The sequence below is a fragment of the Nelumbo lutea genome, chromosome 1, assembly GCF_056320005.1.
Source record: "Nelumbo lutea isolate HS-2025 chromosome 1, American lotus-T2T, whole genome shotgun sequence".
In the NCBI taxonomy this organism is placed as follows: Eukaryota; Viridiplantae; Streptophyta; class Magnoliopsida; order Proteales; family Nelumbonaceae; genus Nelumbo; species Nelumbo lutea.
This window is the reverse complement of record NC_142684.1, coordinates 137,301,063-137,327,213: the sequence shown is the minus strand read 5'-3', so window position 1 is coordinate 137,327,213 and position 26,151 is coordinate 137,301,063. Positions and strand designations below refer to the sequence as shown.

Here is a 26,151-nt window from a genome sequence, read left to right as displayed (position 1 = left end):
CCTATTTTTGAAACCAAACCTGTATTACTAGTTTTCGAAAAACTAGTAACCAAAACTGAATCGAAGCTGATCAATTAACCGGTTAACCAGTTCAGTTAACTGTTAGTTGGGTTTATTGGTTTTTCAGTTTTTTATATTTATAGTTTATGTTATAAAAATATATAAATATATAATAAAAAATTATAAATATATATAATACTATATTTTAAATAATAAATAATATATTATATATTATAAAATATATATATTTATATATGTAATCCATATTTATTAATTTATAATATATAGGAAATATATATATATAATACATAAATATGCATATAATATATAGAAATATATGTATACCAGTCAGTTCAGTTAACGGTCGATTTTCTATATTGGTTAATTGAAACCGAATTGGTGCCTTGGGTGTTTTAAAAATACTAAACCGACCAGTTCGATTAACTAGAATTTTTGGTTCAGTCTCAATCGGTTCAATTCGGTTTTTCTTGCTCAATCCTAATGACAACCATAAAATTCATGAATTAGAATTAGGGGAAACAAGTGTTACACCAACTGGAATGCTACTTGGGGTGTATTTTATAGTTTCATTGGGCTTGAATTAGGGTTTGTGAGAGGAGAAATTCTACTTTTTTGGATCAAGCAGGTGCAAGTTAGTGAGGGTTGTAACACCCAGTGAGATTATAATGAATTTTACCAGGCATGTACATAGGAAAGCATTGCCTAACCATGGGAATGTTATGTCTTTTTTTTTTTTTCTTTTTTTTCTGCCTTTGTGTGTGCTTTTGCTTTCTTTATTTCATGATTTCTTTAGGTTATGGTTTTAATAAAGGCATGTGGAAAATTCTATTCTTGAAATGATGCTGGCACTTAATATTGCACTTAAGCTACACTGAATTCAATGCATGCTTTTCTTCTTATGAATATTAATATTGAATTAATTTATTCTATAGCTAAACTAAACTTAGATTTTACCTAATTGACCATTGTTAGTGTTTCTATAATCAAAGCGAACTCTGAGTCCTAAAGGGGGGGGGGGGGGTTCACTAGTTCATGAGTTCATGATCAAGAGAGATCTTTAAGTTCTCCTTCCTATATTATTTAATATGAAGTTCTTTTTTTTTCTCTAAAATAATAATTTTTGGTAAGACTAGATGGAATTTAGTTCTTAGAATGGACCATTTTATATACAATTTATTGAAATTTCAGTAACAAATTTGTTGTTTTAATGATGAAAAAGCAAGTTTAATTTATATTTGTAAGTTATTATTTTTAAAGTATTCATTTACAAAAGAGTTATTTTTTTATACGTTATGTATTTTTCATCTTTTTAATTTTTTATTATTATTTAACAATGACATCAAGGGGGCGTTCTTTTCTTTTTGGATTTGGAGAGAGGGAAAGTTGGTCAATGGGATTTTGGTTCCCATTGACCAAGAATCCCATGTTCTTTTTTTTAGTATGAGGGGACCAAGGAAAGTTTATTTTCCTAGGTATCACTTACCTAGGAAAGTGATACCCATCTCCTAAGTGGGTAAATAACTTTCCACATAGAGGGAAAGTTGCCAACACTTGAATGGGACAAAAATGCCCTTTTTAATAATGGATTTCTATGGATAAAATGGTTATTGTCTTATTTACCTAAAAAATAAAAGAGCATGGGTAAATGCACTTACCTGGGTAAGTGTTTCCTAGGAAAAACTTACTCAGGTAAATTGCATTTACTCGGGTAAGTAACTTACCAAAAACGAATGGGGCCCCACGGTTGACACATTTTCACCCAAAAGGTTGAATTGTTAGTTGGCCACCAAATAGGAAAACAACTCCATTATTGGGTTGGTTTTAAGTTTGTATTTTATTTATATCATCCATAAAAACAATTATTCTTTGCTACACTTATTTTTCTTTAATATTGTTAATTAATATAGGATTCAGTGAAATAATGGGAGTTACTACCCTAAATATAAAACTTTATGAGAGGGAATAGAATGAGGTAAAATGTAATAGTTCAAATTAACTGATAATTAAAGAGGGGCCAAATTAAAAAATATGGATATTTAGTAAAAAATATGATTTAATAAATGTTAATGGAAGTAATTGCCTTAAATGTAAAACTTAATGAGGGGATTTGACTAAGGAGACAAGTATGGTTGCTCAAATTACATGTCTATCCTTACAATTAGAGAGGGATTAAATTAAAAAATTGGGGTAATTTAGTAAAATAAAAGTTTTACACTCTTTCACACTTTTAATAGTAGTATAGATTAAGAGGGTGTTCTACAATGTCAATTGTTTATCTTGTTGCCTGTTCCAAAAACAAACTAAAACTATCTGCTTTGAAAATAGAGTGCTTCTCAACAAAAAAAAAAAAGTGTTTTTTGTTTTCAAAACTGAAGCAAAAAAAAAAAAAAAAAGTTCTTTAATTCTTGGTTTCAAAAACATGTTTTCATCTAGTTCTATACTATAAAATTGTTTTTGTTTTAAAAATCATGCATTATTTTGATGATTTCAAAAACATGTATTGTACTTTTAAACAAAACTAACTTGCCTTTGAAAACAAAAACAAAATTTAAAAACATGTTTTTGTTTTTTTTGTGATATGGCATTTCCAAAAACAAATGAAAACAAAAACATTCATGTTATAGCACGCCCGGGCTCAATCTTTATTATCTCTTCTACTGAAATTTACAAGTAATAAATTGAGTGAAATAAATCGAACTTCTAAATACATGTATAATTAGTACCCTAAGATTAAATTAAAGTGTGGGACTTTTGAAATCATGTTGAGTTGTCCAGGCTCTTGAGTCTAGACAATCCTAGAGACCATCTAGAAGATTCTAGCTGGATTATTTAGTGAAAAAGGATGAATGTTCAATCAATTCTTGACATGGCAAATTGTTTTGGGACCCAAAATAAATTTGTCTTGTTATCCCCTAATAATTAAATAAATTTGAATCTAAGTATCCTCGCCGCCTGGCCAAAATAATTCCCTCTTTTAAAAGGAGATGTAATTTTAAAACACTGAGACTTTTAATGACCAATGTTACTTGTGAAATAATCAAAAGTGGTCCATATCGAGGGATGATGTGGTAAATCCAAACTAGCTAGACCCTCTTTGTTGTCTCTGGACCACCTCTTGAGCAATATTCTTTTTTTTTTTCTTTTTTTTTTACTTAAGGACATGGCAAAGTTTTGTTGCCCTAATTTTGATCATAAGGCTCTATTTGTTTGCAGTGCAAATTTGAATTATATGCTAAATTTCCATTTAGTTCAGTTTTGCACCCATTTGTTTGTTATTATGATTTGCACTGTTAACTAATGCAAAAAGTTGCATTTTTTATTTCATTTGCATTTACTGGAACTGCAAATTTTGCATCTAATTAAAAACTGATGCATAATTTGAGCCACCTTTCTCCAATTTTGGTTTTTTCCTCATATAAAGTGGAGATCACATCATTTTGTTTCCTATATCTTATTCCTCCTGAATAAATAAATTTCTCCCACGCGCCTTCATTCTCTATTGTATGAAGTAGGATTGCATCATTTTATTTCTCACAAACAAATAAGATAACATCAATCCATAGTAAAAATAAACCAGAATTTGCATTCAGTTCATTTGCCCTCCCCTACATTTACACTAGTTTGAATGAAATTTATACCACAAACAGAGCCCAAATCAATTTATCACTCAGCCTTCTTTGCTACTGACCAGTAAACCAACTACTCTCCATGTTTGTGTTACAGGAACAAAGCCTATGAGTATATAGGGGCCTAAAGTCAAAATTCTACACTAGCTATGAACAAAATAAGAGATCTTAGTCAATTTTGACAAGAAAATTTCAGAAATCCTGTTGAGAAGAACAAAGAACAAGCTACGAGAAAGGAGATAGAAGCTCAACAGAAAGACTGCTATTTAGGGGACCGTAGCTATTGTCTCTATTCGCTCTTTTTAAGTTCAGACGTTTCAGAGAGAGAGATTTTGTGCTAGTAATAACTAATGAACAAGATCGGGTTCACATGGTTTTTGCTCAGCAACGTTCCCGCATCATCACCCTTCTCTCTTTTGCTTTACCAAATGTACTCCGGCACAAATAAGGAATATGACGTGACAATTCTTTTCCATATCAAGAAAAATCTCTGGTTCTCTCTCTCGTACAAACACATTACACATACTCCCTCAAAGAGAACAGCATCCAAGGGGGGAGTCCGAATATCCTCTACTGTTGTATTCGTAATTAATACTGGGCCAAGCATGATAGCCATGTGAGCTCTCTATGCACACGGGGCCCGCATGAAAAGCTGACACGGCGTATCGTGATTGGCCCAGTACCCTCCTGTTCTTGTAACGGATTTGGACACTATACAAAGGACTACCACCTTGTCTTTTAAGGTGAAACTGAGAGCTCATCCACCTACACCGAAGGACGATTTCATACTGAAGCAGATGTACTTACTACTTGGTGTGTCCACAGCACAATCAAATGAAAAAACAAAGTTTATTATACAGAAGATTGAATATTTTAACCAAAAAGTAAAACAAACAAAACAAATACATAAATAAATATAAAGTGCTTCAGTACAAATTTGCATCCATAGTGGAGTAAATTATGAAGCATGGACCACTTGTTTCATGAATATTAATATATATATTTTTTCGATTAATAATGAATAAATGAATTGTGATAAATTGATGATGGGTACTTGATTTTCTTTAAATTAAAGAATGCAGAAGAAATATCACTAGCTATTATGGTCTGAAGCTTTTCTTTTGTCTGGTGTTTTAAATATTGATTACCTTTCCAGTGGGGATCAAACTGCATGGTCTGTCTGACTCTCTCTGTTTCTATTAGTTCTATTTTTATTTTACCCTACTTGGGTTGGGTGTTTAATTTCTATCATTTTATTAAAAGTTTAATTAATTAGTAATGGAGGCAGTGTTGGATGGAATATCGGCCAAGTGGCAAGTTTTATCGTCCATGTCAGCCCCACAGCAGAACCATGCATGTGAATTGCACCAACTGCTAGTTGTTCCTTTTTATTTGTTTTATTGTCTAAATGAGAGAGGTTGGAGAAGAGGATCTTTTGTTTGCCACGCGGCAAAGAGGGCCTTGTGCTGAAGTGACGGGGATCTTAGGTGCGGGGGACATGTGGACCACTTGGGCCCTACCACACACCTCAGCTCCACTTGTAACAATCATGTCTAAAATCTAAATGGATGATGGGCCTTTAGATATCCCATACTTAATAATTTAGGTAATGACTATTTGGTTGAACGTTCATGTACCCGGCAGAGAGACTTAAAAGGCCAACCTATCTCAAGTGCAGCAGTAAGGTGGTCGCCACAAAAGGATTTGTAGTTTTTATGCTTGCCAAATGTCCCTTTCCTCATGTATCAAGTTTCACTTAGACAACTCTTGCCATGTAGCAACTCTACTGAACAATGTTTTGGTCATGATCAGCTTAGTTCGATTATTGTAAAATATAAAAAACATTTTAATTTCGAACTTTCGAGTCAAATTCAAATTCATCAAATATTTAATTGAATTGAGAAAATAGAGTTAAAATCATATTCACACATAATAGTATTTTAATCGAACCGAGAAAATTAAGACATGCCAAATTCAACTCATCATTTCATGAGCTCAATTGCACCCCCGTGGTTAATTCAGAGAATTAATGTGGCCTCCTATATCAGCAGAGAATGAGAGATGACTCATCCGGGAAAGGCTTCTGATTTCCTGGTTAGGTATGTCTAAAACTGAAACTCCTATTGAGGAAACATGTCTGGTACTCCCTGGGAACACAGAAAGGAAGTGGACCCACCATTAATTAAACGTCATCCCCGTAGCTTTTAGAATCAATGGCGTTGGTCTTGCCGCATTCCATTGTGATTCAACCAGCAGTGGATTCCTTGTTGGATTTTTGATGGAACAAAAGGCCCCCCGACGTGAGATCATCTGTCTGACCAGTTGAAACTTTATACCTAATCACAGAGATCCATCCAATTATGAACATATATATAGAGTGGAATGAAATCAAGAGAGTTGTTTCATCAGTGGGTCCCACTCCATCCATGTGCACCACGTGGCAAGTACCCTTTCGGCTTTTGCTGGGCTCTGCCTCTGCCCTCCCCTTCCTTCCCTCAACTATGAAAGATGCTTAGCTTAACCGTTGAAAAAACTGAGGGCAGTGGCCAGCAGTGGGGTTCACACTTTCACAGCCTTGCGTTGGATCAAAGGTTTTGGGCTGGTCCTCCAATTCAATAACCGAGTCCATAAACCTTCACGCGCCCTGTCGACTTTGAAAAGAAATATTTGATTTCGACGTGCTGTGCTTACGTATTAAAGATTTCTTCTGCCTGGATTTTAGTTTTCGCTTTGCACCGGCAAATCTCGACTGAGTCGGGATTCCACTTGGTGCCGAGTCCAGCCCACAGCAGTTGACCTGGCCGTTTCTTCCTTCCCGGGTCCCCACCCCCCAGTTGCCACCCATGATACCCAAACCCTCTTGGCTGGCCCATGGGCCCCCACCACTTACTTGATTATTAATTATTCTTATTATTATTTATAGGGTAAATTGTTGAAACCTACACTGAAGTTTTTCGTTGTTATAGAAATCTTCCTTTAAAGTTTGATAATTGCAACCATTTTTTCTGAACTTTTTAACGTTGTTGCAAGTAGATCCTTTTTATTAGAATCCTCTAAAAAGAAATATAAAAATGTTTAAAATACTTGTACAGTTATCTTTGATCAAAATGTCATATTTTTCAAAGTTTCTCTTCATATAAATTGTTAGCCTAATCTCTTCTAATCTTTTTTTTTAATTGATTTATTTTATATATATTACTCAAAAGGTAAAGTTGCAACTTTAAATTCTTTTTTTATTTTTTATTATTATATAAAATTTGTATTATTTTTTCTGTAGAAATCAGTTTCAGCTTTCAATAATAACTGTATAAATATTTTGGACATTTTTATACTTCTTATTACATGACTCTAATGGAGAAGATCTGCTTGTAACTGTATATAAAAGTTCAAGGGAAATTTCAGCAATTTACCCCTATTATCATTATTAGCTTTAAGGAGGCTTAAAAGGACCCTTTACATCTGGAACAGGAAGGAAGGATAATAAGACATAAAGCAGTAGGGGAGCTTCTTCTAAAGCCATCTACAGATTTTTCTAACCACTTCTTGATCTAGCATACGTCAAAGAGAATAAGTCCACAAATCCAAAGGCTATGATAGCGACCGATTGGAGCGAGCCTTACATTTCAACCATGTGAACAGTGGTGGTCCAATAATCTACCTACACAAATTTAGCCTAATTAATAGCTAATAATTTAGTGTACAGTAAATATACTGTACCGGCATAACTCAATTTGGCCGACATAAATTTGGCAATAATTTTGGAAAGGGTCGCAACAATGTTTTTCTTTTCTTTTTTTTTTTTTTTGAAAAAAAAAACAAATAAAACATCTCTTGAGGGTATTTTTGTATTAGTACAATTGTATTTTTCACACATTAAAATACATAGAAAATGTAATATACGTATTAATGTAATCTTACAAATTTCTATAATGTTTTCAAAATTTTTTGGATTCCCCATTCAATAATAATTAAATAGTTCATAAACTTCATATAAATATTTTCCAACATTTTCAAATTTTCAGCATCTCAAAATATTTTATAAGCCAGGAATTTTCTAGCTAGAGCTAATGAGCTATAACTCCCAACCAAATGACACCCACCATCCAACCAAATAGACATTGGGGGAGTGGGGGGGGGGGGAGGAGAGAGAGAGAATCAAAGAAGAGCAATGCCCTGTAGGAGTTGTCTACCACTCATGCCTCTATGACCTGTTAGAACTATTTTTCATGGCTGTTGTTATTAGTACAAAATAAATAAGTAAATAATTAAATAGGTAATTAATTAATTAAAGGAGAGAGAAGGGTATCCCATGTTTGAGTTATACTCCTTCACCTTTGCTTGGTGTGTGTCCACGGTTCTCTCCTTTTAGTTTCTTAGCTTCTTCGTTTCCTTGTATTTTTAATAGAGAGACCTGCATGCCCTCCACGGGCTTCAGTACGAGAATGAGTTGTGATGTTTAATTTGAAAATTTCCTTCAAAATTCGGGGCAATAATTGCGGTTTATCATCCTAAACCACCAACTCAAGGTCAAATTTGACTTACCATTTCTACCTATTTTTTTCCTTTTTGCGTCTCCTCTTGCCATGTTGTTAAGTAACATCTCACTTGCTTTCTCTCAGAAAAAGTCAAATGGGTATTCTTGTAATTTCTCACAAAAGAATAGCCCTCTTTTTTCTTCCTCAAGTTTTTATTTCAAAAGTCAAAGTGGTTTTATGAAATTTATTTATTTTTTTCCAGATATGAATGATGGGAATGGGAACATTAGATGGGCCAGATAGACCTCCATTTTACATTATAATCCGGGCTTTTCATGGTTGTTGTACACGATACTAACCAGTCTTTCTACAGGCTCAGGCCCAGATAAACATTTGGATTTTGGACCGTTTGTTTCTTTGTTTCTTTGTATTTTGCCATCTCTTGTTTGTCATTGCTCTTGCTAATCCTTCACTCTCATACTTGTCTTGATTCAATTTCTTTTCCTTTCATTTTATTCATAAAAGTGTTTTTCTTTTTTTTTTTTTAATTTTGCAGCTTGGAAGGGGTGTTTTATAATGTGAATTGTTTTTTTTTCCGGTTCGAAAAAGCAAATCAAAACCATCTGTAACTGAAACCAAAACGATGCTCTTGAATTTTTAATTCAAAAACATATTTTAATCTTGGTGGGGGGTTGGCACATTAGCATTGCGTTGCATTTGTGATTTGAGTTGATCACTACAAATTATGAGGATTATGTCATGTGTTGTCGCATAACGTTTTTAAAATGTGTTAGGTAGAAAAATCTTTCACACAGAAATTTGTATTGATCAACGCAAAGCACTATGGCAATATCAATGCACCAAACACCCCCTGGTTATTTAATATCATGTTCCATAGAACCTATAATTTTTATACTATAAAATTTGTTTTTATTTTAAAAACCATTATTTTCATAGTCTATAATTAATGCAAATATACGCAGTTATTTTTATAAAAATAGATATTTTTTTTTGATTATTTTGCAAATATCAGAGGATGGTAGTTGATAAATACAAAGATGGACAACGGAATAATGGCGAACAATATTGATAGGATAGTCCGAAGCAGTTGGAAGTTGGAACCGAGAGATGGGGGCGTCGTCAGTTCACCCCCAGTTCAATTGAAATCATGGGCTCGATATTACGGTGAAAGTAGGTGGGTATATTCCACCACGGGCTCCCAAACTTTTTAAATAGCATAGGCCCAACCCAAACCCATTTACTGCAACAATTTTACTGTTAATACGCGGAGAAGAGAGTAAAAGCCCAATTTATTTCACTGTCCAAAGAAAGGAGCCAAGGGGAAAGATGTGGTCAGTACTCACTAGTCACTACTCAGTCCTCACTCAAGAGAGAGAGAGAGCGCACTCAATTTTCTTGTTCCATCGAGTGATCCTGACCGCCCAAAAGAAATCTCCGTGTTTTTTTCCAAAAATAATATAAAATTTACCTTCTCCTTGGGAGTGGGGCCCATCTAATCTAATCTAACAGTGAGAGTGAGGAGTGAGGAGGACGGCAGACGGACGGCTCCTTTCCGTCCTGCCCCCTGGACCTGTGCCCGGGCTGACGTGAGTGTTTTATTTGGGTATCTGAATCTGAATGGATCATCTCTTTTCTCCAAATTCTTACCAGCAAAATTAACATTATTACCATTTAATATCAATAGCGACGTCTCTTTGGCCTTTCTCTTTTTCTCCCTTAATTTAATTCTCAGTTATTACCAGCTTTAACTCTTATTAATCAGAAAAAAAATATATATAGTAACAGAGTAAACAGTGGATAAAATACGCAGAGCCGTAGATGAACAAGAAGAAGAGACGAAGACGAAATGATTTCATTTCCCTCTTTTAATTGAATTATTAAATAATTATTTTTTTCACTGGAAAGATAGAGAGAATTAGAGATGAGAGAGAGAGATCTACCATTACCAACATCGAATCAAACATCAAACAGCATCAACTTCTACAAGCACACACATACACACGAACGAAGGTACCTCCTTCTGCATAGGGCTTCGTTCCTCTTCCTGTGAGCTCTCTCCCTCCTCCCCTCCCTCTTTCTCTCTTTCTGGACTGGAGAGTGGAGACGACTCTCTTTCTCTTTCTCTTTATCTCTCCCCCCGCTCGATCTCTCTGTTGAAGCCTAGCATCATCGGATCTGAGAGATCATTGGGCTCGAAACTTTTTTTTGGGCTCGAAACTTTTTTTCTGGTTCAGCTTGTCGGATCTCTCCGAATTTCGATTAGATTTCCATTTCTCTTTTGTCTTCTCTCTCTCGAGAACGAGGAAAAAAAAAGCGGAGAAAGGCAAGCACTGTGCGTAGTGGCGCTGTCTTCCAGAGTGAGCGGGTGCGAGGTTATAGACCTCAAATCTACCAACTTCAAGAACTTGAACCGTTGTTTTATTATACGAGGGAGAAGGCGAGTTGAAGCGATCGTTGAGTGTGTGGGGGAGCGGGGTGAGCATTCGCATTCGTATGGGAATGCGAATGCCCGAACGATGAGCTACGCTGGAGACGAGGAAGAAGAGGAGGAGTGCTTCTACGAGTCGCTTGATCGGATACTCTCTTCCTCCCACTCTTCCTCTTCGTCTTCCGCCGCCGTCTCCGACGACGACGACCCTTCCAATTCCCCCAATTATGCCTCCGACCATCCCCCCGTTCTCAAATTCCCCATGGCCCTCACCAAGTACGACGTTTGGATTGCCGAACCTTCCTCCATCGAAGAACGCCGCAAGCGTCTCCTCCGTGAGATGGGCCTTAGCGGCGACCGGTTGCTCTCCCGCTTAAAATCCTCCAACGAGTCCAATGATTCCAGCGGCCGTACCAGGGAACCGGAGTTGTTCGGGAGATCCGTCTCCGCCGATCCTTTACGAACTCAACATCAGCCAGGCTCCTCCTCTCTCCACAATTCCAATTCGAGCATTGTTCGATCCAAGTCTGACGGTGCCGTCGATTGTACCTCCTCTTGCCGTCCACCTGACGATCACCGTAACTCCTCCACTTCTTATTCTACTACAATTCATTCAATTCATTCGATTCAGTGGGTCGGGGACTCCGCTCCCCTTGTACATAATCACCTTCTTTCCAAATCCCGGAGCAACGGAAGTAATGGATCCCCGACTGCCAATGTTGCCCCTCTCAATAAGCCTCCCACTGGGAAACTGTCTCGGAGGGGGGAAGACGTTAGAAATGATCCAACGAATGTCAACCCTAGCCCTAACTCCTATCCCTCGACTCCTGTGCTGGTGAATGCCGGCAACAGTGGTGGAGAATTTGACGATGATTCGGATTGTAACGGAATCGTTAGGGCCACTGACCAGCTCTGTACAATTAAGAATCTGGACAACGGAAAGGAATTTATAGTGAATGAATTCAGTGAGGATGGCATGTGGAACAAGCTTAGGGAAGTCGGGACTGGCAGGCAACTAACTAAGGAGGAATTTGATATGTATGTTGGGCATTCTCCTATTGTTCAGGAACTGATGCGGAGGCAGAATGTAGAAGAATTGAGTGCTAATAATGATAATCTGGACGTGAATGGGATTAGCAATGTTGGCAGTGGATCAAAGTCAAAGAAGAAAGGAAGCTGGTTCAAGAGCATAAGGAATGTTGCCAGTACTGTGACTGGTCAAAGGGAGAGGCGAAGCAGTGATGAGAGGGATACCTCGTCGGAGAAGGGTGGGAGGAGGTCAAGCTCTGCCACAGATGACAGCCAGGATGTTACATTTCATGGCCCCGAGAGGGTTAGGGTTAGGCAGTATGGAAAGTCTTGCAAGGAGCTAACGGCACTCTACAAGAGTCAAGAAATACAAGCCCATAGTGGATCTATCTGGAGCATCAAATTCAGCTTGGATGGACGATATCTTGCAAGTGCTGGCGAGGATTGTGTCGTTCATGTCTGGCTGGTTATGGAATCAGAACGAAAGGGTGATTTATTGCTGGAGAAACCTGAAGACGGGATTTTAAATCCATTTATATTGGTTAATGGGTCACCTGAACCGGCAATGGTATCGCCCAGCATGGATAACCATTTGGAGAAGAAAAGAAGGGGAAGAACATCTATTAGCCGGAAATCCATAAGCTTGGACCATACTGTGGTTCCAGAGACTGTGTTTGCACTTTCAGAAAGGCCCATTTGCTCCTTCAGAGGACATCTTGATGATGTGCTTGACCTCTCATGGTCCAAATCACAGGTTAGTGAACATTCAGCCATGCTGAAATATTCCTTTGATTCATCTTTGTATGATTATTTGGGCACTGGTAGCCTACCCCTTCATGTACCCATTTATATAGAAATATTTAAATTGTATCAATTCTTCATCCATCTTCCTGTGGTTGGTTCTTTAAACAGAATTTGATTTCTATGTGTAAATGTCTGACCTTATAAATTTTCATTCCCTCTTTTACCCACATTACAGAATTTTGGTATAAAATAACCTGTCTACTTTTTAAGGTTGTGCCAAATGCTTGTCAGAACAACCTGATTGAGGTATTGGCTATGCAGTTTCTCCAAGAGGAGAAATCTTGTGCTGTTGTGCCAGGGTATTGTGTAGGTTGTTCATATCTGGAACCATGAACTTGATATAACAGAAGTTTCCCTTTGTTCATATCCTAAACCATGACCTTGGGAATGAAGCTTCTCTATGTATGTGGTGAATAAAAGCTTTATTTGATATGGAGGGAGGTTTCTTCTAGGAATGTCTCTAGGGAATCCTTTTTCCTTGGTAATTTCTGGTCATTTGACAAGACCTGAAGTAGAAGACATCAGATAACCCTGATGCAAAAAACTCCAAAACCATTTTTATTTAGGCTTGGCAGAATGGTATTAGTTTTAGAATTACTTCACTGTGGTAAACTATATGTGGCACTGTTTTCTTTTTGAGAGTAGGTAGCCTATCTAGCTACAAAACAAACCTATCCACAACCCTTTATATCTTTCAGTGAATTTTCATGATAGGAAAATATTTGTATAAAGACAAAGTTGTTGCTTTGTCTTGAATGCAGTGTCTTAAAAGTGAGAAGTGCAATTAAAGTGGAAGGGGTTCATAGAGCTTGTGGCACAACACACGATGCATGAGATAAGGCATGGTGTGTGTGTCTAAATGAAATGAGGTGCCACCTTTGAAAAAATTAAAAAAAAATTCCACCAAAAAAATTAATGTATAAATATAATAACATATGCAAATCTAACTTCTAAAAGAATAGAACATTTCAGAAGGTCTATAGCTCAATTGGTTTGAGGATCATGTTATTAACATAAAGGGTGTAGCCTTGTTGGTTGAAGTGTGTTTTTTTTTTCTTCTTTGATCGATACCTCATTGATTCAAGTTCTACATACACTAAACTGTTCAGGTTATAAACATTATGGGTACAACCTACATGCAGAAAATTACCTTTTTTTATAAATATGTAGAAAATTACCTATTCAAACATCAAATTCAAGTATAACTCATCAAAACATAATGGCAAATCAGGTGAACTGCACCCCAAGAGAAGAGCCTGACCTGTAAGCTTAGGCACATTTGTGGCATTCCTTTAGAAGCACTTCTTAAAAGAAGGTGAGCATTGGAATGACATCATTGCAAGACTTATAGTTTGCATTGATAACAAGATAATAGGACATTGGTCCTGCACTTCAGGCTTAACAGTTATAACATATTATGGAGGAATATTCTGCAATTGAGATTAGAATCATTAATGGTGGTAGGACTAAAATTCTTTTAAAAGTTGGGAAGTAATCAATTGGAGATTAGAGTTGTTATCTTTTATTGTATGATGTTGCTCATCTGATACAGCCCCTGGGCTAAGGGTATGAGGAAGGATTTTCCTCATTGGTAAATAAGTCCATGGACAGAAATTCTAAGCAAGGATTTTTGCTCTTGACTTCTCCAAATATAATTACAATGACAGTTGCTAAATATAATTATTAAATATTAAGGAAAAAAATATGAATAAGTTTTAGTCCTGAAACACATCTCACATTTTGTATGTTCCCATTCAAAATAAATTATATAATAAAATTTTAAACAAAAAGAACTGGCTTCTTTGTAGATGAATAACCTAATAAAAGAGAAAAAAAGGAAAAGAAATTTATAGTGAAAAGGAATAGTTTGTTATTTTTCTGCTAGCATCTATGTGATGTTAGTGGACTAACCCAGATGATGTGGGTGATTTGCAAGAGTAACTTACAGAAATAATTATAGAGAAGGAATTGACTCAAGTGTGCACGATAAAGATAGCCTTGACTTTTAATTGGTGATCTTGTTACTGACTACTCCTTTAGCTGTGTAGTCCAGCAAACTACCGCATTAATTATATGTATTCTGTGCATTTGACTTAGGATGAATCTCATCACTTTGAGATTGAGGAAGAATTTGCTGATTGACAAGTCTTGCAGTAAATTGAACTGTAATAAGTATTGTGTTTGCACAGAAACTGGAATTCTAATCTAACTGCATGTTCTTACGAAAAAGAGTCCCTACTTGTTTAGGTATTGTGTAAAAGCATTTGAAGTTAATTTTTATAATGTCTTCAAGCGTTTCTTCTTTAAGGGATTTAGAGCCTTCTTAATAAGTATCATGTGGGGCATCATGGAGTTAATGGAGAAATTTGTTGGAAGGAGATTTTGGGTGGCAGGTAGGCGGACAGTTATGAAAGATAAATTTTTTAGCAGTCAATCTGCAATTGACAAGATAAACCTCTTGTCACTCATATAAAAACATCTTGTCAGTCTTTAATTGACAAGATATTGTTATCATTTCCAAGGAGTTTTTTAAAATGTTTTTACAATTGGAAGCTAACCATACAAAATACTGTTTCATGGAGCTTTTAGAATATTAGATTGTTAAACTCATAAGGCTTTTATCCATGATAGAAAATCTGAACTTGCTAAAGGGCTTGATCTTCCTTGGGTTCGCTTGAAGGTGACTTTAGTAATGAGACTGATTGGGCCATGGACAGAGGATCATGAGCATCATTCTGTTTCTTTGATAAAGTATGAAGTTTAGACTTTAGAATCCTCTTTTTGGTACCCGTCTCTTTGATGCCTATATTAGTTGGTGCCCTTCTAGAATTTCTTGCAAAGGGTGGAGTTGCTAGGGATGGTTTCTTTTTTGGTGTTTGTTTTCCCTTTTATGTATGTGTATGTTTTTACATATTTGGTTACAGTTCAACTCAATTCAAGTGCTTTAAAAGCAAGGCGTGCAACTGAAGCACAGGGGTATCTAGAGCCTGAGGCTGGAGGCACAAAGTGAGGCATGCACCTTAACAAAGTGATGCGCCACCTCTGAAAAAGGTTTACAAGAAAATTTTAATATATCATAATATGATAATTTTCCAATCTATATTCCAAAGAAATAAAATCATGTTGGCTCTAGAGCGTTGTGTTATTAACATTAACATGAAGGTTTGTAGCCTTGTAGGTTCAGGCCCTAGAGAGGCTAAAACTATGACACCCACTTACATGTGACAATCTGTTCCTCATACAACATTGATTACTCCATGGATGCTTCTAGAGCATATTTCATAGCATTTATGCTTTTGAAATATGTAAACTGTATGCTTTAACAAATCATGTTATAAAATATTTCTACATGTTGAATGCTTAATATTTTGATAAGTATTGGGAAATGAAACTTAGCTTCAAAAACTAGACACAAAAGCATGATATAAGCATAGTAGATAGCAAACCCCTAACCATATCCCTTCTTCGGATGTTAGGAAACATTTAGTTACATCACCATTCTCATATCCTTGTCCATGTAGGTATTAATACCTAGGTATCATGCGGATAGATTAAAAATCATAGCTACGGCATAATAATATTAGGAAATTACCTATTTAAACATCAAAGTCAAGGAAATTTATCAAAATACTGGAACAAAGTCAAGTGAGGCACTGAGGCTGATGGCAAACAGGTGGGGGGTCCTCACATAAAATCTTTTTTTTTTTTTTTTTATCAATAACTGGAATTCATTAGATTAAAAGAATTTAGTTACTGCGCTCCAAAGAGAGATAAACAGTCTTAACTCTCTCCAGTAAGATAACAAAAACAAAAAAGTTACAGAACAGCCGAAAACATTTGATCCCTTCCCACCCCTTGCTTTGCCAAAGCATCAGCAAATGCATTTGCTGTTCTCTTGACCCACTGAAACTTGATTTCCAGTCCTCTAGTTAGCCAATTAATCTCCCTCCTCTCATTAGCATATTTCCAAAGTCCACTACCTTCTTGTAACTAACTTAAGACCAGCTTTGAGTCCCATTCAATGACTAACTTTTGTATATTCAGTTCCTTAGACTTCCTTATACCCTCTAGTACTGCATAGACCTCAATTTTGAGAGAGTCTCCAAATTCAGTGGGACCTGAATACAAAGCGAGATCCTTTCCATCCTCATCTCTAAAAACCTCTCCTACACCTGATGGACCTGGATTTCCCTCACTACTTCCATCAAAGTTTAGCTTTATAAGTCTGCTTCCTGGTGGTGACCACATAGGACAAAGTAAAGAGCGGGCAGGAGCAGAATTTGCCACCTCCAGCCAGCTATTCAGCAACATATCCGTAGAAATATCAACAAATAGGTCCAAGGATTTCAGCCAATGTACCACCCTCTTTCAACTTCAAAGAAAATTCTGGTGTTCCTTTCCTCCCAAAGAGTCCAACGAGCAACAACCCTCACACATCTCCACATTATCCTTCCCCTTTTGTTTGGCCAACTAAAGAATGAGGGGCTAAACAAACTTTGAATGTTTGGTGGTGGGGTCCACTTGCAACCAAAAGAGGGAAGAAACTATTCCCAAAGATCAGTAGCAAAGGGGCAAGAAACTAATAAGTGGTAGGAGCTTTCACCATTAGCCTTGCAAAGAGTGCACCAATTCAGAGACAAGCACCAAAAAGGCCTTTTTCTTTGGAGTATGTCACGAGTATTACATCTTCCGAGGAAGCCTTCCCAATAAAAGGCTCCAATCCTTGGAGGAATAGTCTCACCCCAAACATCCTTAACTAGAAAGTATTGTGCAAATGGATTGGATGAAGGCAGTAGGGATTGGAAGAAAGAGGCACAAGAGAAGGTTCCAAAGGGAGTTAGGGTTCACAGTCTCTTATCCCTCTCAAAGGGATCCAACACTACCCAGTCTAAGATCCCAACCAGACTCATGACATTTTCAACCTCTACATCCCTTAAGCCTCTTCTAAGCCCTAGATCTCAATCAAACCCAAAATTAGATTGAGAAGGAACTAGAAAATTGGACACAACCTTGCCCTTAAAACGGGAGAGTGAAAACAAGGAAGGGAATTGGTCTTTCAAAGGTATCTCACCCACCCAAATGTGCTCCTAAAACTTTACCTGATTCCCAGAGCAGAGGTCATACCTGATGTGCTGCAAAAAGGAAGGAAGAATGGCATGTATAGATTTCCAAGGAGAGGCACTAACAGACCTTGCCAATGTCCCATTGTCCCAGCCATCGTTTGCCTAACAATGAATAATTAAAATTACCCTCATCCATAGTTTATCCCTCTCACTCCCAACCTCCACAGCCATTTCCCCCCACATAAAATCATTTTTGTTTCTTAAATTTAAGTGTTGTGGTGTTCTTTCTCCATTTACTTGACATTTTCTCTATTTTATTATCCTATTAAATTGTTTAAACAGCTACTAAATATTATCTTGTTAAATAGTTCATTGTGATATTTATTGTTACATTATGTGCTCTCAATAAAATCATTTTGCACTACTTCAACCCATGTCCTCTTTGGCCTGCCCTTGCTATTCTAAACCTTTCAACTTGCAACAGGTTACTTCTTAGTGGTGTTGTGGAAGGTCTTCTCTACATTTGACTAAACCAGTGTTGTAAAAGGTGTGGGAGGCATATGCCTAGAGGCGTGCCTCCAAGCGAGGCGCCCCCAAAATGCCCTGAGGCACAGGCCAAAGGCGATGACATCTCTAAGGTGAGGCATATGCCTCGTGCTTTTTTCATGAGGCATGCTTGAAGCGTACGCCTCATGCGCCTCATGCACACCTCATATAAAAAGAAAAAAAAAAAGAAAAAAGAAGAAGGGAAAGGAGGGAAAGAAAAAAGAGAAAATGAAAGAAAAGAAAAGAAGGGAAGAATAGATAAGGGAAAAGAAAGTGGACTGGGGGGCTGTGGCCCCCCTTTCAACTAGTGTTATTCATCTTCATTCTTTTTAATATAAAAGATTTTTATTAAAAATAAAGAAAGATGAGATCCTCCTTCCTCTTCCCCTTCCTCCTCATCCCCCTCTATAAGCCTCCTTGTGTTCGGGAGGCTTATGCCTCTTACGTTCTGAACTACACCTCACACATCTTGGTAGTGGAATGCCTTGCATCACGCCTCCGCATTTTAAAACATTGGACCAAACCATCTTAATATAGTTCATTTTATTACCTATAGGGGCTACTCTTAGATTCCTATAAACATTTTAATTTCTAATCCTATTAACATTTCCACTTGTAAATAACACTCAGTTGCTGTATACAATAAATTGAAAGAGAGAAAACAGAGTGGACAGAAAAGATTAAGAAAAGAATGATGAGAGATTAATGGGACTCTCACCATTCATCTGCTATTACACCATTCAGTGTAATGAATTTTCTGCCCCTATTAAGTGTAGGGACATAACATAAAATATAACTTAGATAACTCAAGATAAATTGACATTAATGCCCTTATGGGCAATAACTCAAGATAAATTGACATAAATGCCCCTATTGGCAAGCCTACACTTCTAAACATCGCTAAACGCATTTTTTGGACATCATGTTTTTTGACTGTCAAAGACTTTGCTCAATACAATATTGTCTACCTATAACTGTTTTATAAAGTTTCCTTTTATCCCAAGTGGTACTATCCTATTCCTATCACATAGGGATCTGGGTGCACCCCTCTGTTATGCCCATCCACTCTAATTCTATGGGTGGCATCCTCCTCAATTTCCTCCTTTGTTATGGGCTATCAAACCAAGGTAACAAAAGAAGTCACATTGAGGTATCTCGTAGTCTCTATTACTAGTACCCTAATTTCCATTCCTACAACATTTAATATGGTTGTGGGCTTTCTAGGGTGAAGGAAGGTAATTTGGGTGATAAATGATAGATATAGAAGAAAGTAGACTGCTTACCATCCACTAAATAATGAGTGGAAAAATAGATTTCAGTAAATTAGTACTTTAAAGTTTAGAATTAAGAATAATAGAAATAAGTACTCCGGAATTAAGAAGAAAAGAATATACAGTAGAGAACTAGATCACTTAGAAATATTGAGGGGGAGAGAGTTGACTACGACTAGAAGTCACTAAACCAAATTTTTTATTCATCAAGTGAGTTCTTTTGATTTTTAATTACAATGTTTTTTATATATTCAATAAAGTGCTCAGATCTCTTTTTTTTTTTTTTTTTTTTGCTTCAGAGCTCAGATCTCCTTTTACAAACTCCAGTTCTAGCTTAGAAATTGACTAGAACTGAATCCTACATCCTAATTATATTAGAACTAAGGTAAAAGCCATTTATAACCCATGGGAGTTGGACTCCAATTTCTAAAATATTTCATGTGAGGCCCAAGTTATATTAGGACTTACTTTTTGTACTGTTTTACTCCCTTTATCTTTTATTTCTTTCCTAATAAAATTCTTGTCACTGATATTCATCAAAATAAAATAAAATAAAATTCTTGTCATTGATCTGAAAGAATGCAAATTAGTAATAGGAGAATAAAAAACTTTGTCAGAATATAATGAAACTGTGAGGTAACACCTACAACAGTATAAGACCCACTTTAATTACCCCAGGAATTACTATGTCATGTACTAATATCAAAATAGATTACTTTCACGTGTATGGGAATACCTTTAAACATGTTACTATATTAGTTGGATTCTTTGATAAAAGATGCCCTATGATTGATAAAGCCAGGATGAGATTATAACGAATTACACATCACTGTAAGAATTAGGAGGGATAAGGGTTAAATGATACACTGAATGATAATGATGATAATATTGATGTGTTGGCTATATAAGAACCAATTAATTGCATATATTGTGCCATATACAAATTGACGCGTTACATGATATGCTGTATTTGTGCATAAAAAATGTATTAGATGCTACATGAGTTTAATTTATTTGATTCATGCTACGTGTGTCTGTGTGTGACACACTTAAAAGGATTTCATCATTGTATTTGTCGTTGAAAATTTTAGCTTTTACCCTCTTATTGGGTCCAATCCAAATAATCCCCCTTTCTATCCTCCCTGTACCGTCGTCATAATGTAATTTATGGACAAGGTTTAATTGAACTGAATCATGATTTGTATTGTAGAAATTTTATATAATAAAAGACTTCTATATTTAGAAAAATGTGTTTGCTCAATTTTCAATCCAAATTCGCCTTGTAAGTAATTAATACAACAAAGTATATGACATGTACAACATAAGTTTAAGGTAATACAAAGTCAATTAATGGCTCCCAGTCTAAAATGGAGTTTTACATCAAATTCAATCTATGCATGATGGAAAATAAACTAAATGAACTTTAAAATTAAGTTCAAGAAAACAAAATGTTTCATTATAATAAGAATTTTAAAAGAAATCTCCATAAAAAAATAGAAAGTGGAAATGGCAAAGAAAGTTACCATTTCCAATAAAAAAACTAAAGATTCTAGGGTCAAACTGATCCGTGTTGCATGAATCAGATAATCATAAGATTCATGAATTGACATGTATGCTTGAAATAATTGTTGTAACTTATTTTGCAGAAATGGACTCAGTGAATTTTATTGTATATCTTAAAATTTTGACAACTATGCCTTACACTAAACCCAACTTCTGATCATACCACCATTATCATCCTTGAAAACTGGGTATGTTGACTCCAAGTTGAACATTTTTTTGATAAGTTACTCCAAGTTAAACATTGTACATTGTAGCATATCCTAGAACCATTCTAGCTAACTTCTCAATATCATGCTGCCCCCACCCCCAAAAGAAATGAGAAAAAAAAGTTATATCTGAAATACTCTACCAAGACAACTGATGCTATCAACTTTTTTCATTTTCAGTACTTGCTCTCATCTTCAATGGACAAAACAGTACGCCTGTGGCATATGTCTAGCAACTCTTGCTTGAAAATGTTCTCACACAGTGATTATGGTAAGTGTTTGTTTTTCTACAACTCGGTTAGTTGTTTACCTCTTACAAAAATCGTATCCTTAGAAACTTTCTGACTCACTTTGTTGCAATATCTGTTTTTTTTTTCATTATCCTTTTTATAAGTATTTTTCTTTTTCATTATCTAATTATGTTGCTTTGTTTTTGTTTATGTATTTATGTGTGTGGGTTTCCTTGACGCAGTGACTTGCATCCAATTTAATCCTGTAGACGATAGATTCTTCATTAGTGGATCGCTAGATAATAAGGTTCGCATGTGGAGTATTCCAGATCGTCAAGTTGTTGATTGGAAAGATCTACATGAGATGGTCACTGCTGCTTGCTATACACCTGATGGCCAGGTTTTTCATGTTTGATAATCTCAGTAACTCTTCACTTCATGTATAAGATTTGTAGTTATTCCAAGAAATAGTATGTTTGCATGATCACCTGTGGCTCAAGGATTTTTATTTGATGACTTTTGAAGGGTGCATTAGTTGGTTCACACAAGGGGAGCTGCCACCGGTATAACACATCTGGTATGACTCAAGGATTCCCTGTTATCTCTGATTTATTACTGTTTGCTTTTTGTTCACTGATAATGGTTATTGGATGTTCAAGGCCAAAATCCCAATTAGAGACAATTCTGTACATCTATTCAACTATGCATGGTTGGATGGATTCTATCTCTGCCACTTCCCTCTCTGGTATTATGGTCTAGCCTTTAGTCTACATACATATGGTGCCATAAACAGATTTGTATAGGCATATAAGTTTAGTCTAATTAAACGTTTTCTTGATAAAGATTCAACCCAGTATTTCTGAGAACCAAATTTTAATCAGATCAGAGTTGAATATCCATCCTCACTTCAAATAAATTCTCTTAAAATGCCAGAGGTTAGGTCTGTGTGCAGTCTACCCCTCCCAAGACCCTGGGCTGCCAGGACTTACGGCCTTATATGGGTTTTTTTTTGTTCTTTTTTTTATCAGTTACTAGTAAAAAAATTTACTTTCATGTGAAAGTAATAAAAACAACAAAGCTGGGATGAGCCAGGTACCCCAAAAAGCACCATGTTTGCAAGGAATTAGAAAGCCTACCCCAACCATGGTAGGTCCCCAATATAACTATTACCTATCAATTCCTTCTCTGCCAGACGTTTGTATCCATTTAAACAATACGCCCATGGTGGATGTCAAAGATCTCACTTCTCTAATACAATGAAGACAGATCCAAGCTACAATGTTTTTCTTCTCTGCAGTATTGCAGGGACTCAAACATCGGTGCCAGAATCTGGCACATGTCCAGGAGTCCAAGTTGGTGAAAAAAATATGTAGACATGTCTCATGTAAATAATATTTTATTATATAGTTAATATATGGTTTTTATATTATTTGTGAAATTCATAGAACCATATATGCATAACAATGGAAATAGTAAAATTACTTTTACAATTGACGAGTAAAACTCAGTCTTTGGTTATTCTCCACAAAGCCACACTTGTTAATTGAAAAAGATCCAATAAAAAATGGTTCATAAGATAGGTATAAATTGGAAAAACATAAATACTAATGACAGAAATAAACAGACAAGTTATTACCCTCGTGGTCCCAGAATGTCCTACTTTAATCACCAGGATTTCCAATTCAATGGCCATCAATGTTCAATTTAATAATGTCAGGCTGTTAAGAAACCCATGTAGGAACATTTGGCTCACATCTCTCGTCAAGGACGAAGCAACATACTGCCTACCTGCAAAGGAAGTCATCCATGCTAAACCCCTGGATTCCATTCTTGTCACTTAAAAGATTTGAACCACAAGCCTTTGCCCTTTGGAAATTAAAAGAATTCTCCAAGGTATTAAATTGTGTAGTTGTTTATCTGTTGATCTTCCTAAAGATATATCTTTTTTCATCCTCTTCTTTCAGAAAATAAATTGCATGGTGACTGTACAATCGATCTACAGAACAAGAAAAAGAAATCTCATCTCAAAAAGATCACTGGTTTCCAGGTAACGTCACTTTTGTATTTGCATATTTGCTTCAACCTTCTCTTTTAAATGGAACCTATTTTTTGTTATTTCCATATTTAGTGACTTATTATCTTTCTGTATCTTTATAAACAATATGGAATTTATATTCTGAAATCCAAAGTTTATATATTCGTAAATAACTGATTTGTTTTGTCAAACAGTTTGTGCCAGGGAGTTCCTCAGAAGTGCTTATTACATCTGCAGATTCACGAATCCGGGTTGTTGATGATAAGGAATTGGTTCACAAATTCAAAGGTATAGAACTCGATATCTCTTATGTTAATTTTTTTTAGCTCTGTTCAGGATGTTATTTTGTGCATGGAATTTATGCTAGTTGACTTCTTGTTCTCAACTTTAAAGGTGCTAGTAGAAGTCGGTATCTATTTATCATTCATTGTTTTCAGGCTGCTGCTCCATGCATGTGGAGATACTCATTGACCTGAAAATTGGGTCCAGTGAACCTGTCTAGGTCAAGTTTTAGCGTAACTTGATGAGAGACCAAGGCTAACTGAGGTTTAGTTAATAAGTCAACATTTAACTCGTTGGTTATAAACTATAATTGATTATGGGGGTTTCAAGATCCCTAGTTTGCAAAATGTATCCAATAATTGTCTCACTTGTGTGAAAGTTCCAGTAGGCTGCGCAAACTGGGAGGGGTTTGCCTTTCTGTTGGAAAGTGTGGAACTGTGGATTTGTTACATCCCCCTACTGTGGCAGGAAAAAAAAAGTAAAAGAGGTCTAGAAAGTGCCGTAATTGACCTGATTAGGCTACTCTTTTACTACTATAATCGCCATTGCCATAATTACTATAGTCATAGTAATAATAAATACAATAGTTATGATTTAACAATGAATTTCTGTTAAGTGTCCCATCTTTAATGCCATATTATCCATGAAAATTTGTTGAGAGATTCTATGCTTTAGGACTTACTTTTGTACTTGATCAAGAGACCAATCATAATTAAAAGAAGGGATTTTTAGCCTGCATTCCACCTCAGAATTCAGATTTGAACTGCAGACCTACAACAATTCAAATTTATGAACAGCTCCACCTATAACACCCATACCCACCCGTGAATTGGCATCAATTCCAAGCTGGCACCTACCCCCAACTGTACGGTAGAGCTAGGATTTCAGATGTGGACTGAACGGTAAAAACCCCTTAAAAGAAAAGAAAAGTTGCTTGTGGTAAGATTGAGAGTCTTTTGTTTTGATAGGTGACTCGCTTAAAGGAATTAAAAGGATTTCAAATTTTCACCTTCTATAAAGATTTGGGGGCAACTTACTGATCAAAAAAAAAAAAAAAAAAAGGATTTGGGAGCAACTTTATTAACCTGCGTGGTTGAGGTAGTTGTCATATGGAGACGATATTCTTCATCCTTTTTGTTTGTCACATCCTAAAATGTAATAAATTAAAGCTATAGTTACAGAACTGCAATACAAGCAATGCCGGGTACTCTCCAAGGAGCCATGTAACTTATATTTTTTGGTATAGATTTCCCCCCAAGTAGATGTTGATCTCATGTCTGATTGTAGCTGTTGCTTTTGTTGTGATATTCCTTGGCAGGGTTTCGCAATACAAGCAGTCAAATCTCAGCCTCATTGACAGCAGATGGGAATTATGTAGTATGTGCCAGTGAGGACTCTTATGTTTATGTGTGGAAATACGAAGGTGGTTCCAGACCAGGCCGAAGCAAATGTGTGACTGTCACACACTGTTATGAGCATTTCCATTGTCAGGGTGTATCAGTGGCCATCCCTTGGCCTGGCATGGATGGCACCAGTGATATGCAGGATACTTACAGCGGGGAACACAATGATCTTGATGGCAACCTTGATGAAGTCCCTACAGCCAATCATCCACCTTCACCTGTCAAAGAGGAAAATGGGAGTGAGGGTTTATTGCCTGCATATGGATGCATCAACAGCCCATTACACGGTATCATTTCCAGCTCCAACAGCAGTTACTTCTTTGATAGGATGTCAGCAACCTGGCCTGAAGAAAGGCTGCTTTTGGCAGCTAAGAACCAGAGCCCTCGTAACAGCTTCGATCTCTCCAATGGTGTGATGCAAGGTAGGGCAGCTTGGGGTATGGTCATTGTGACAGCAGGCCATAGAGGTGAAATCAAAACATTCCAAAATTTCGGACTGCCTGTCCGAATCTAAGGCACCTCAAGAAATTGGATGCAGCCTAGGTAACTTGGCTACATATACGTATGATAGATACAACCATGTAACCAAGTTGTCAAGAGGAAAAATGGTTGTTTTTCTTTGTGTATAGAAAGAAATATATGGTGAGGATTGTAATATTCGGGAGTGTTGTCATCCCTTGCTTCCATGTTCTCGTGTTTGCTGGATGTGGGAAGAGAGAGAGAGAGAGAGAGAGAGAGAGAGAGGGCACGGAGCCGGGGAGGAATAAATAGATAGGCTTTGTCAAAGAAAAAGGCAAAAAAAGCCACACAATGGATTTTAGGAGTTATCCCAAGGATTAGTGCAAAATGGGATATTTGTAGAGTCAAAGAGCATGGGAAAAGAGGATCTTGGATTTCAAAGAACTCTTTTTTTCCAACAAGTAAAGAAGTTGAAGTTGCATTGTTGTCATTGTTCTTATTAAATCCATCACCCGGGGATAGGGAAGAAATTTCCAAAAGCCTTAACAAGACTCGACTTGAACAAACACCCCTCTGGGCTCTGGCAAAGGCGTTATACTGTTATGATCAACAGTACACTAGGGAGGCCGTTGCCTTGTGTATGTCTCAGTCTCACATTAGCTCCTATATAACACTAACACCAGCTTTTT

General features: G+C 36.4%; 1 protein-coding gene across 1 annotated transcript; it reads left to right on the top strand.

Annotated features, from left to right (window-relative positions):
• The first annotated feature begins 9,947 nt into the window (after positions 1-9,947).
• On the top strand, positions 9,948-25,660 carry LOC148877836 (uncharacterized). Its single transcript, XM_088945004.1, has 7 exons — positions 9,948-12,354; positions 21,234-21,324; positions 21,526-21,683; positions 21,809-21,860; positions 23,248-23,330; positions 23,513-23,606; positions 24,919-25,660. The coding sequence occupies exons 1-7, from the start codon at positions 10,660-10,662 to the stop codon at positions 25,515-25,517; spliced, it is 2,772 nt and encodes a 923-aa protein (XP_088801130.1). The 5' UTR covers positions 9,948-10,659; the 3' UTR covers positions 25,518-25,660.
• The last annotated feature ends 491 nt before the right edge of the window (positions 25,661-26,151 follow it).

Bases quoted from the DNA above. Each gene is read 5' to 3' on its own strand.
- LOC148877836 (XM_088945004.1), top strand. From the start codon at position 10,660: ATGAGCTACGCTGGAGACGAGGAAGAAGAGGAGGAGTGCTTCTACGAG. The intron at 12,355-21,233 runs GTTAGTGAACAT...TTTCATTTTCAG, and splicing joins TCTCATGGTCCAAATCACAG to TACTTGCTCTCATCTTCAAT. The intron at 21,861-23,247 runs GTATGACTCAAG...CTCTTCTTTCAG, and splicing joins CCACCGGTATAACACATCTG to AAAATAAATTGCATGGTGAC.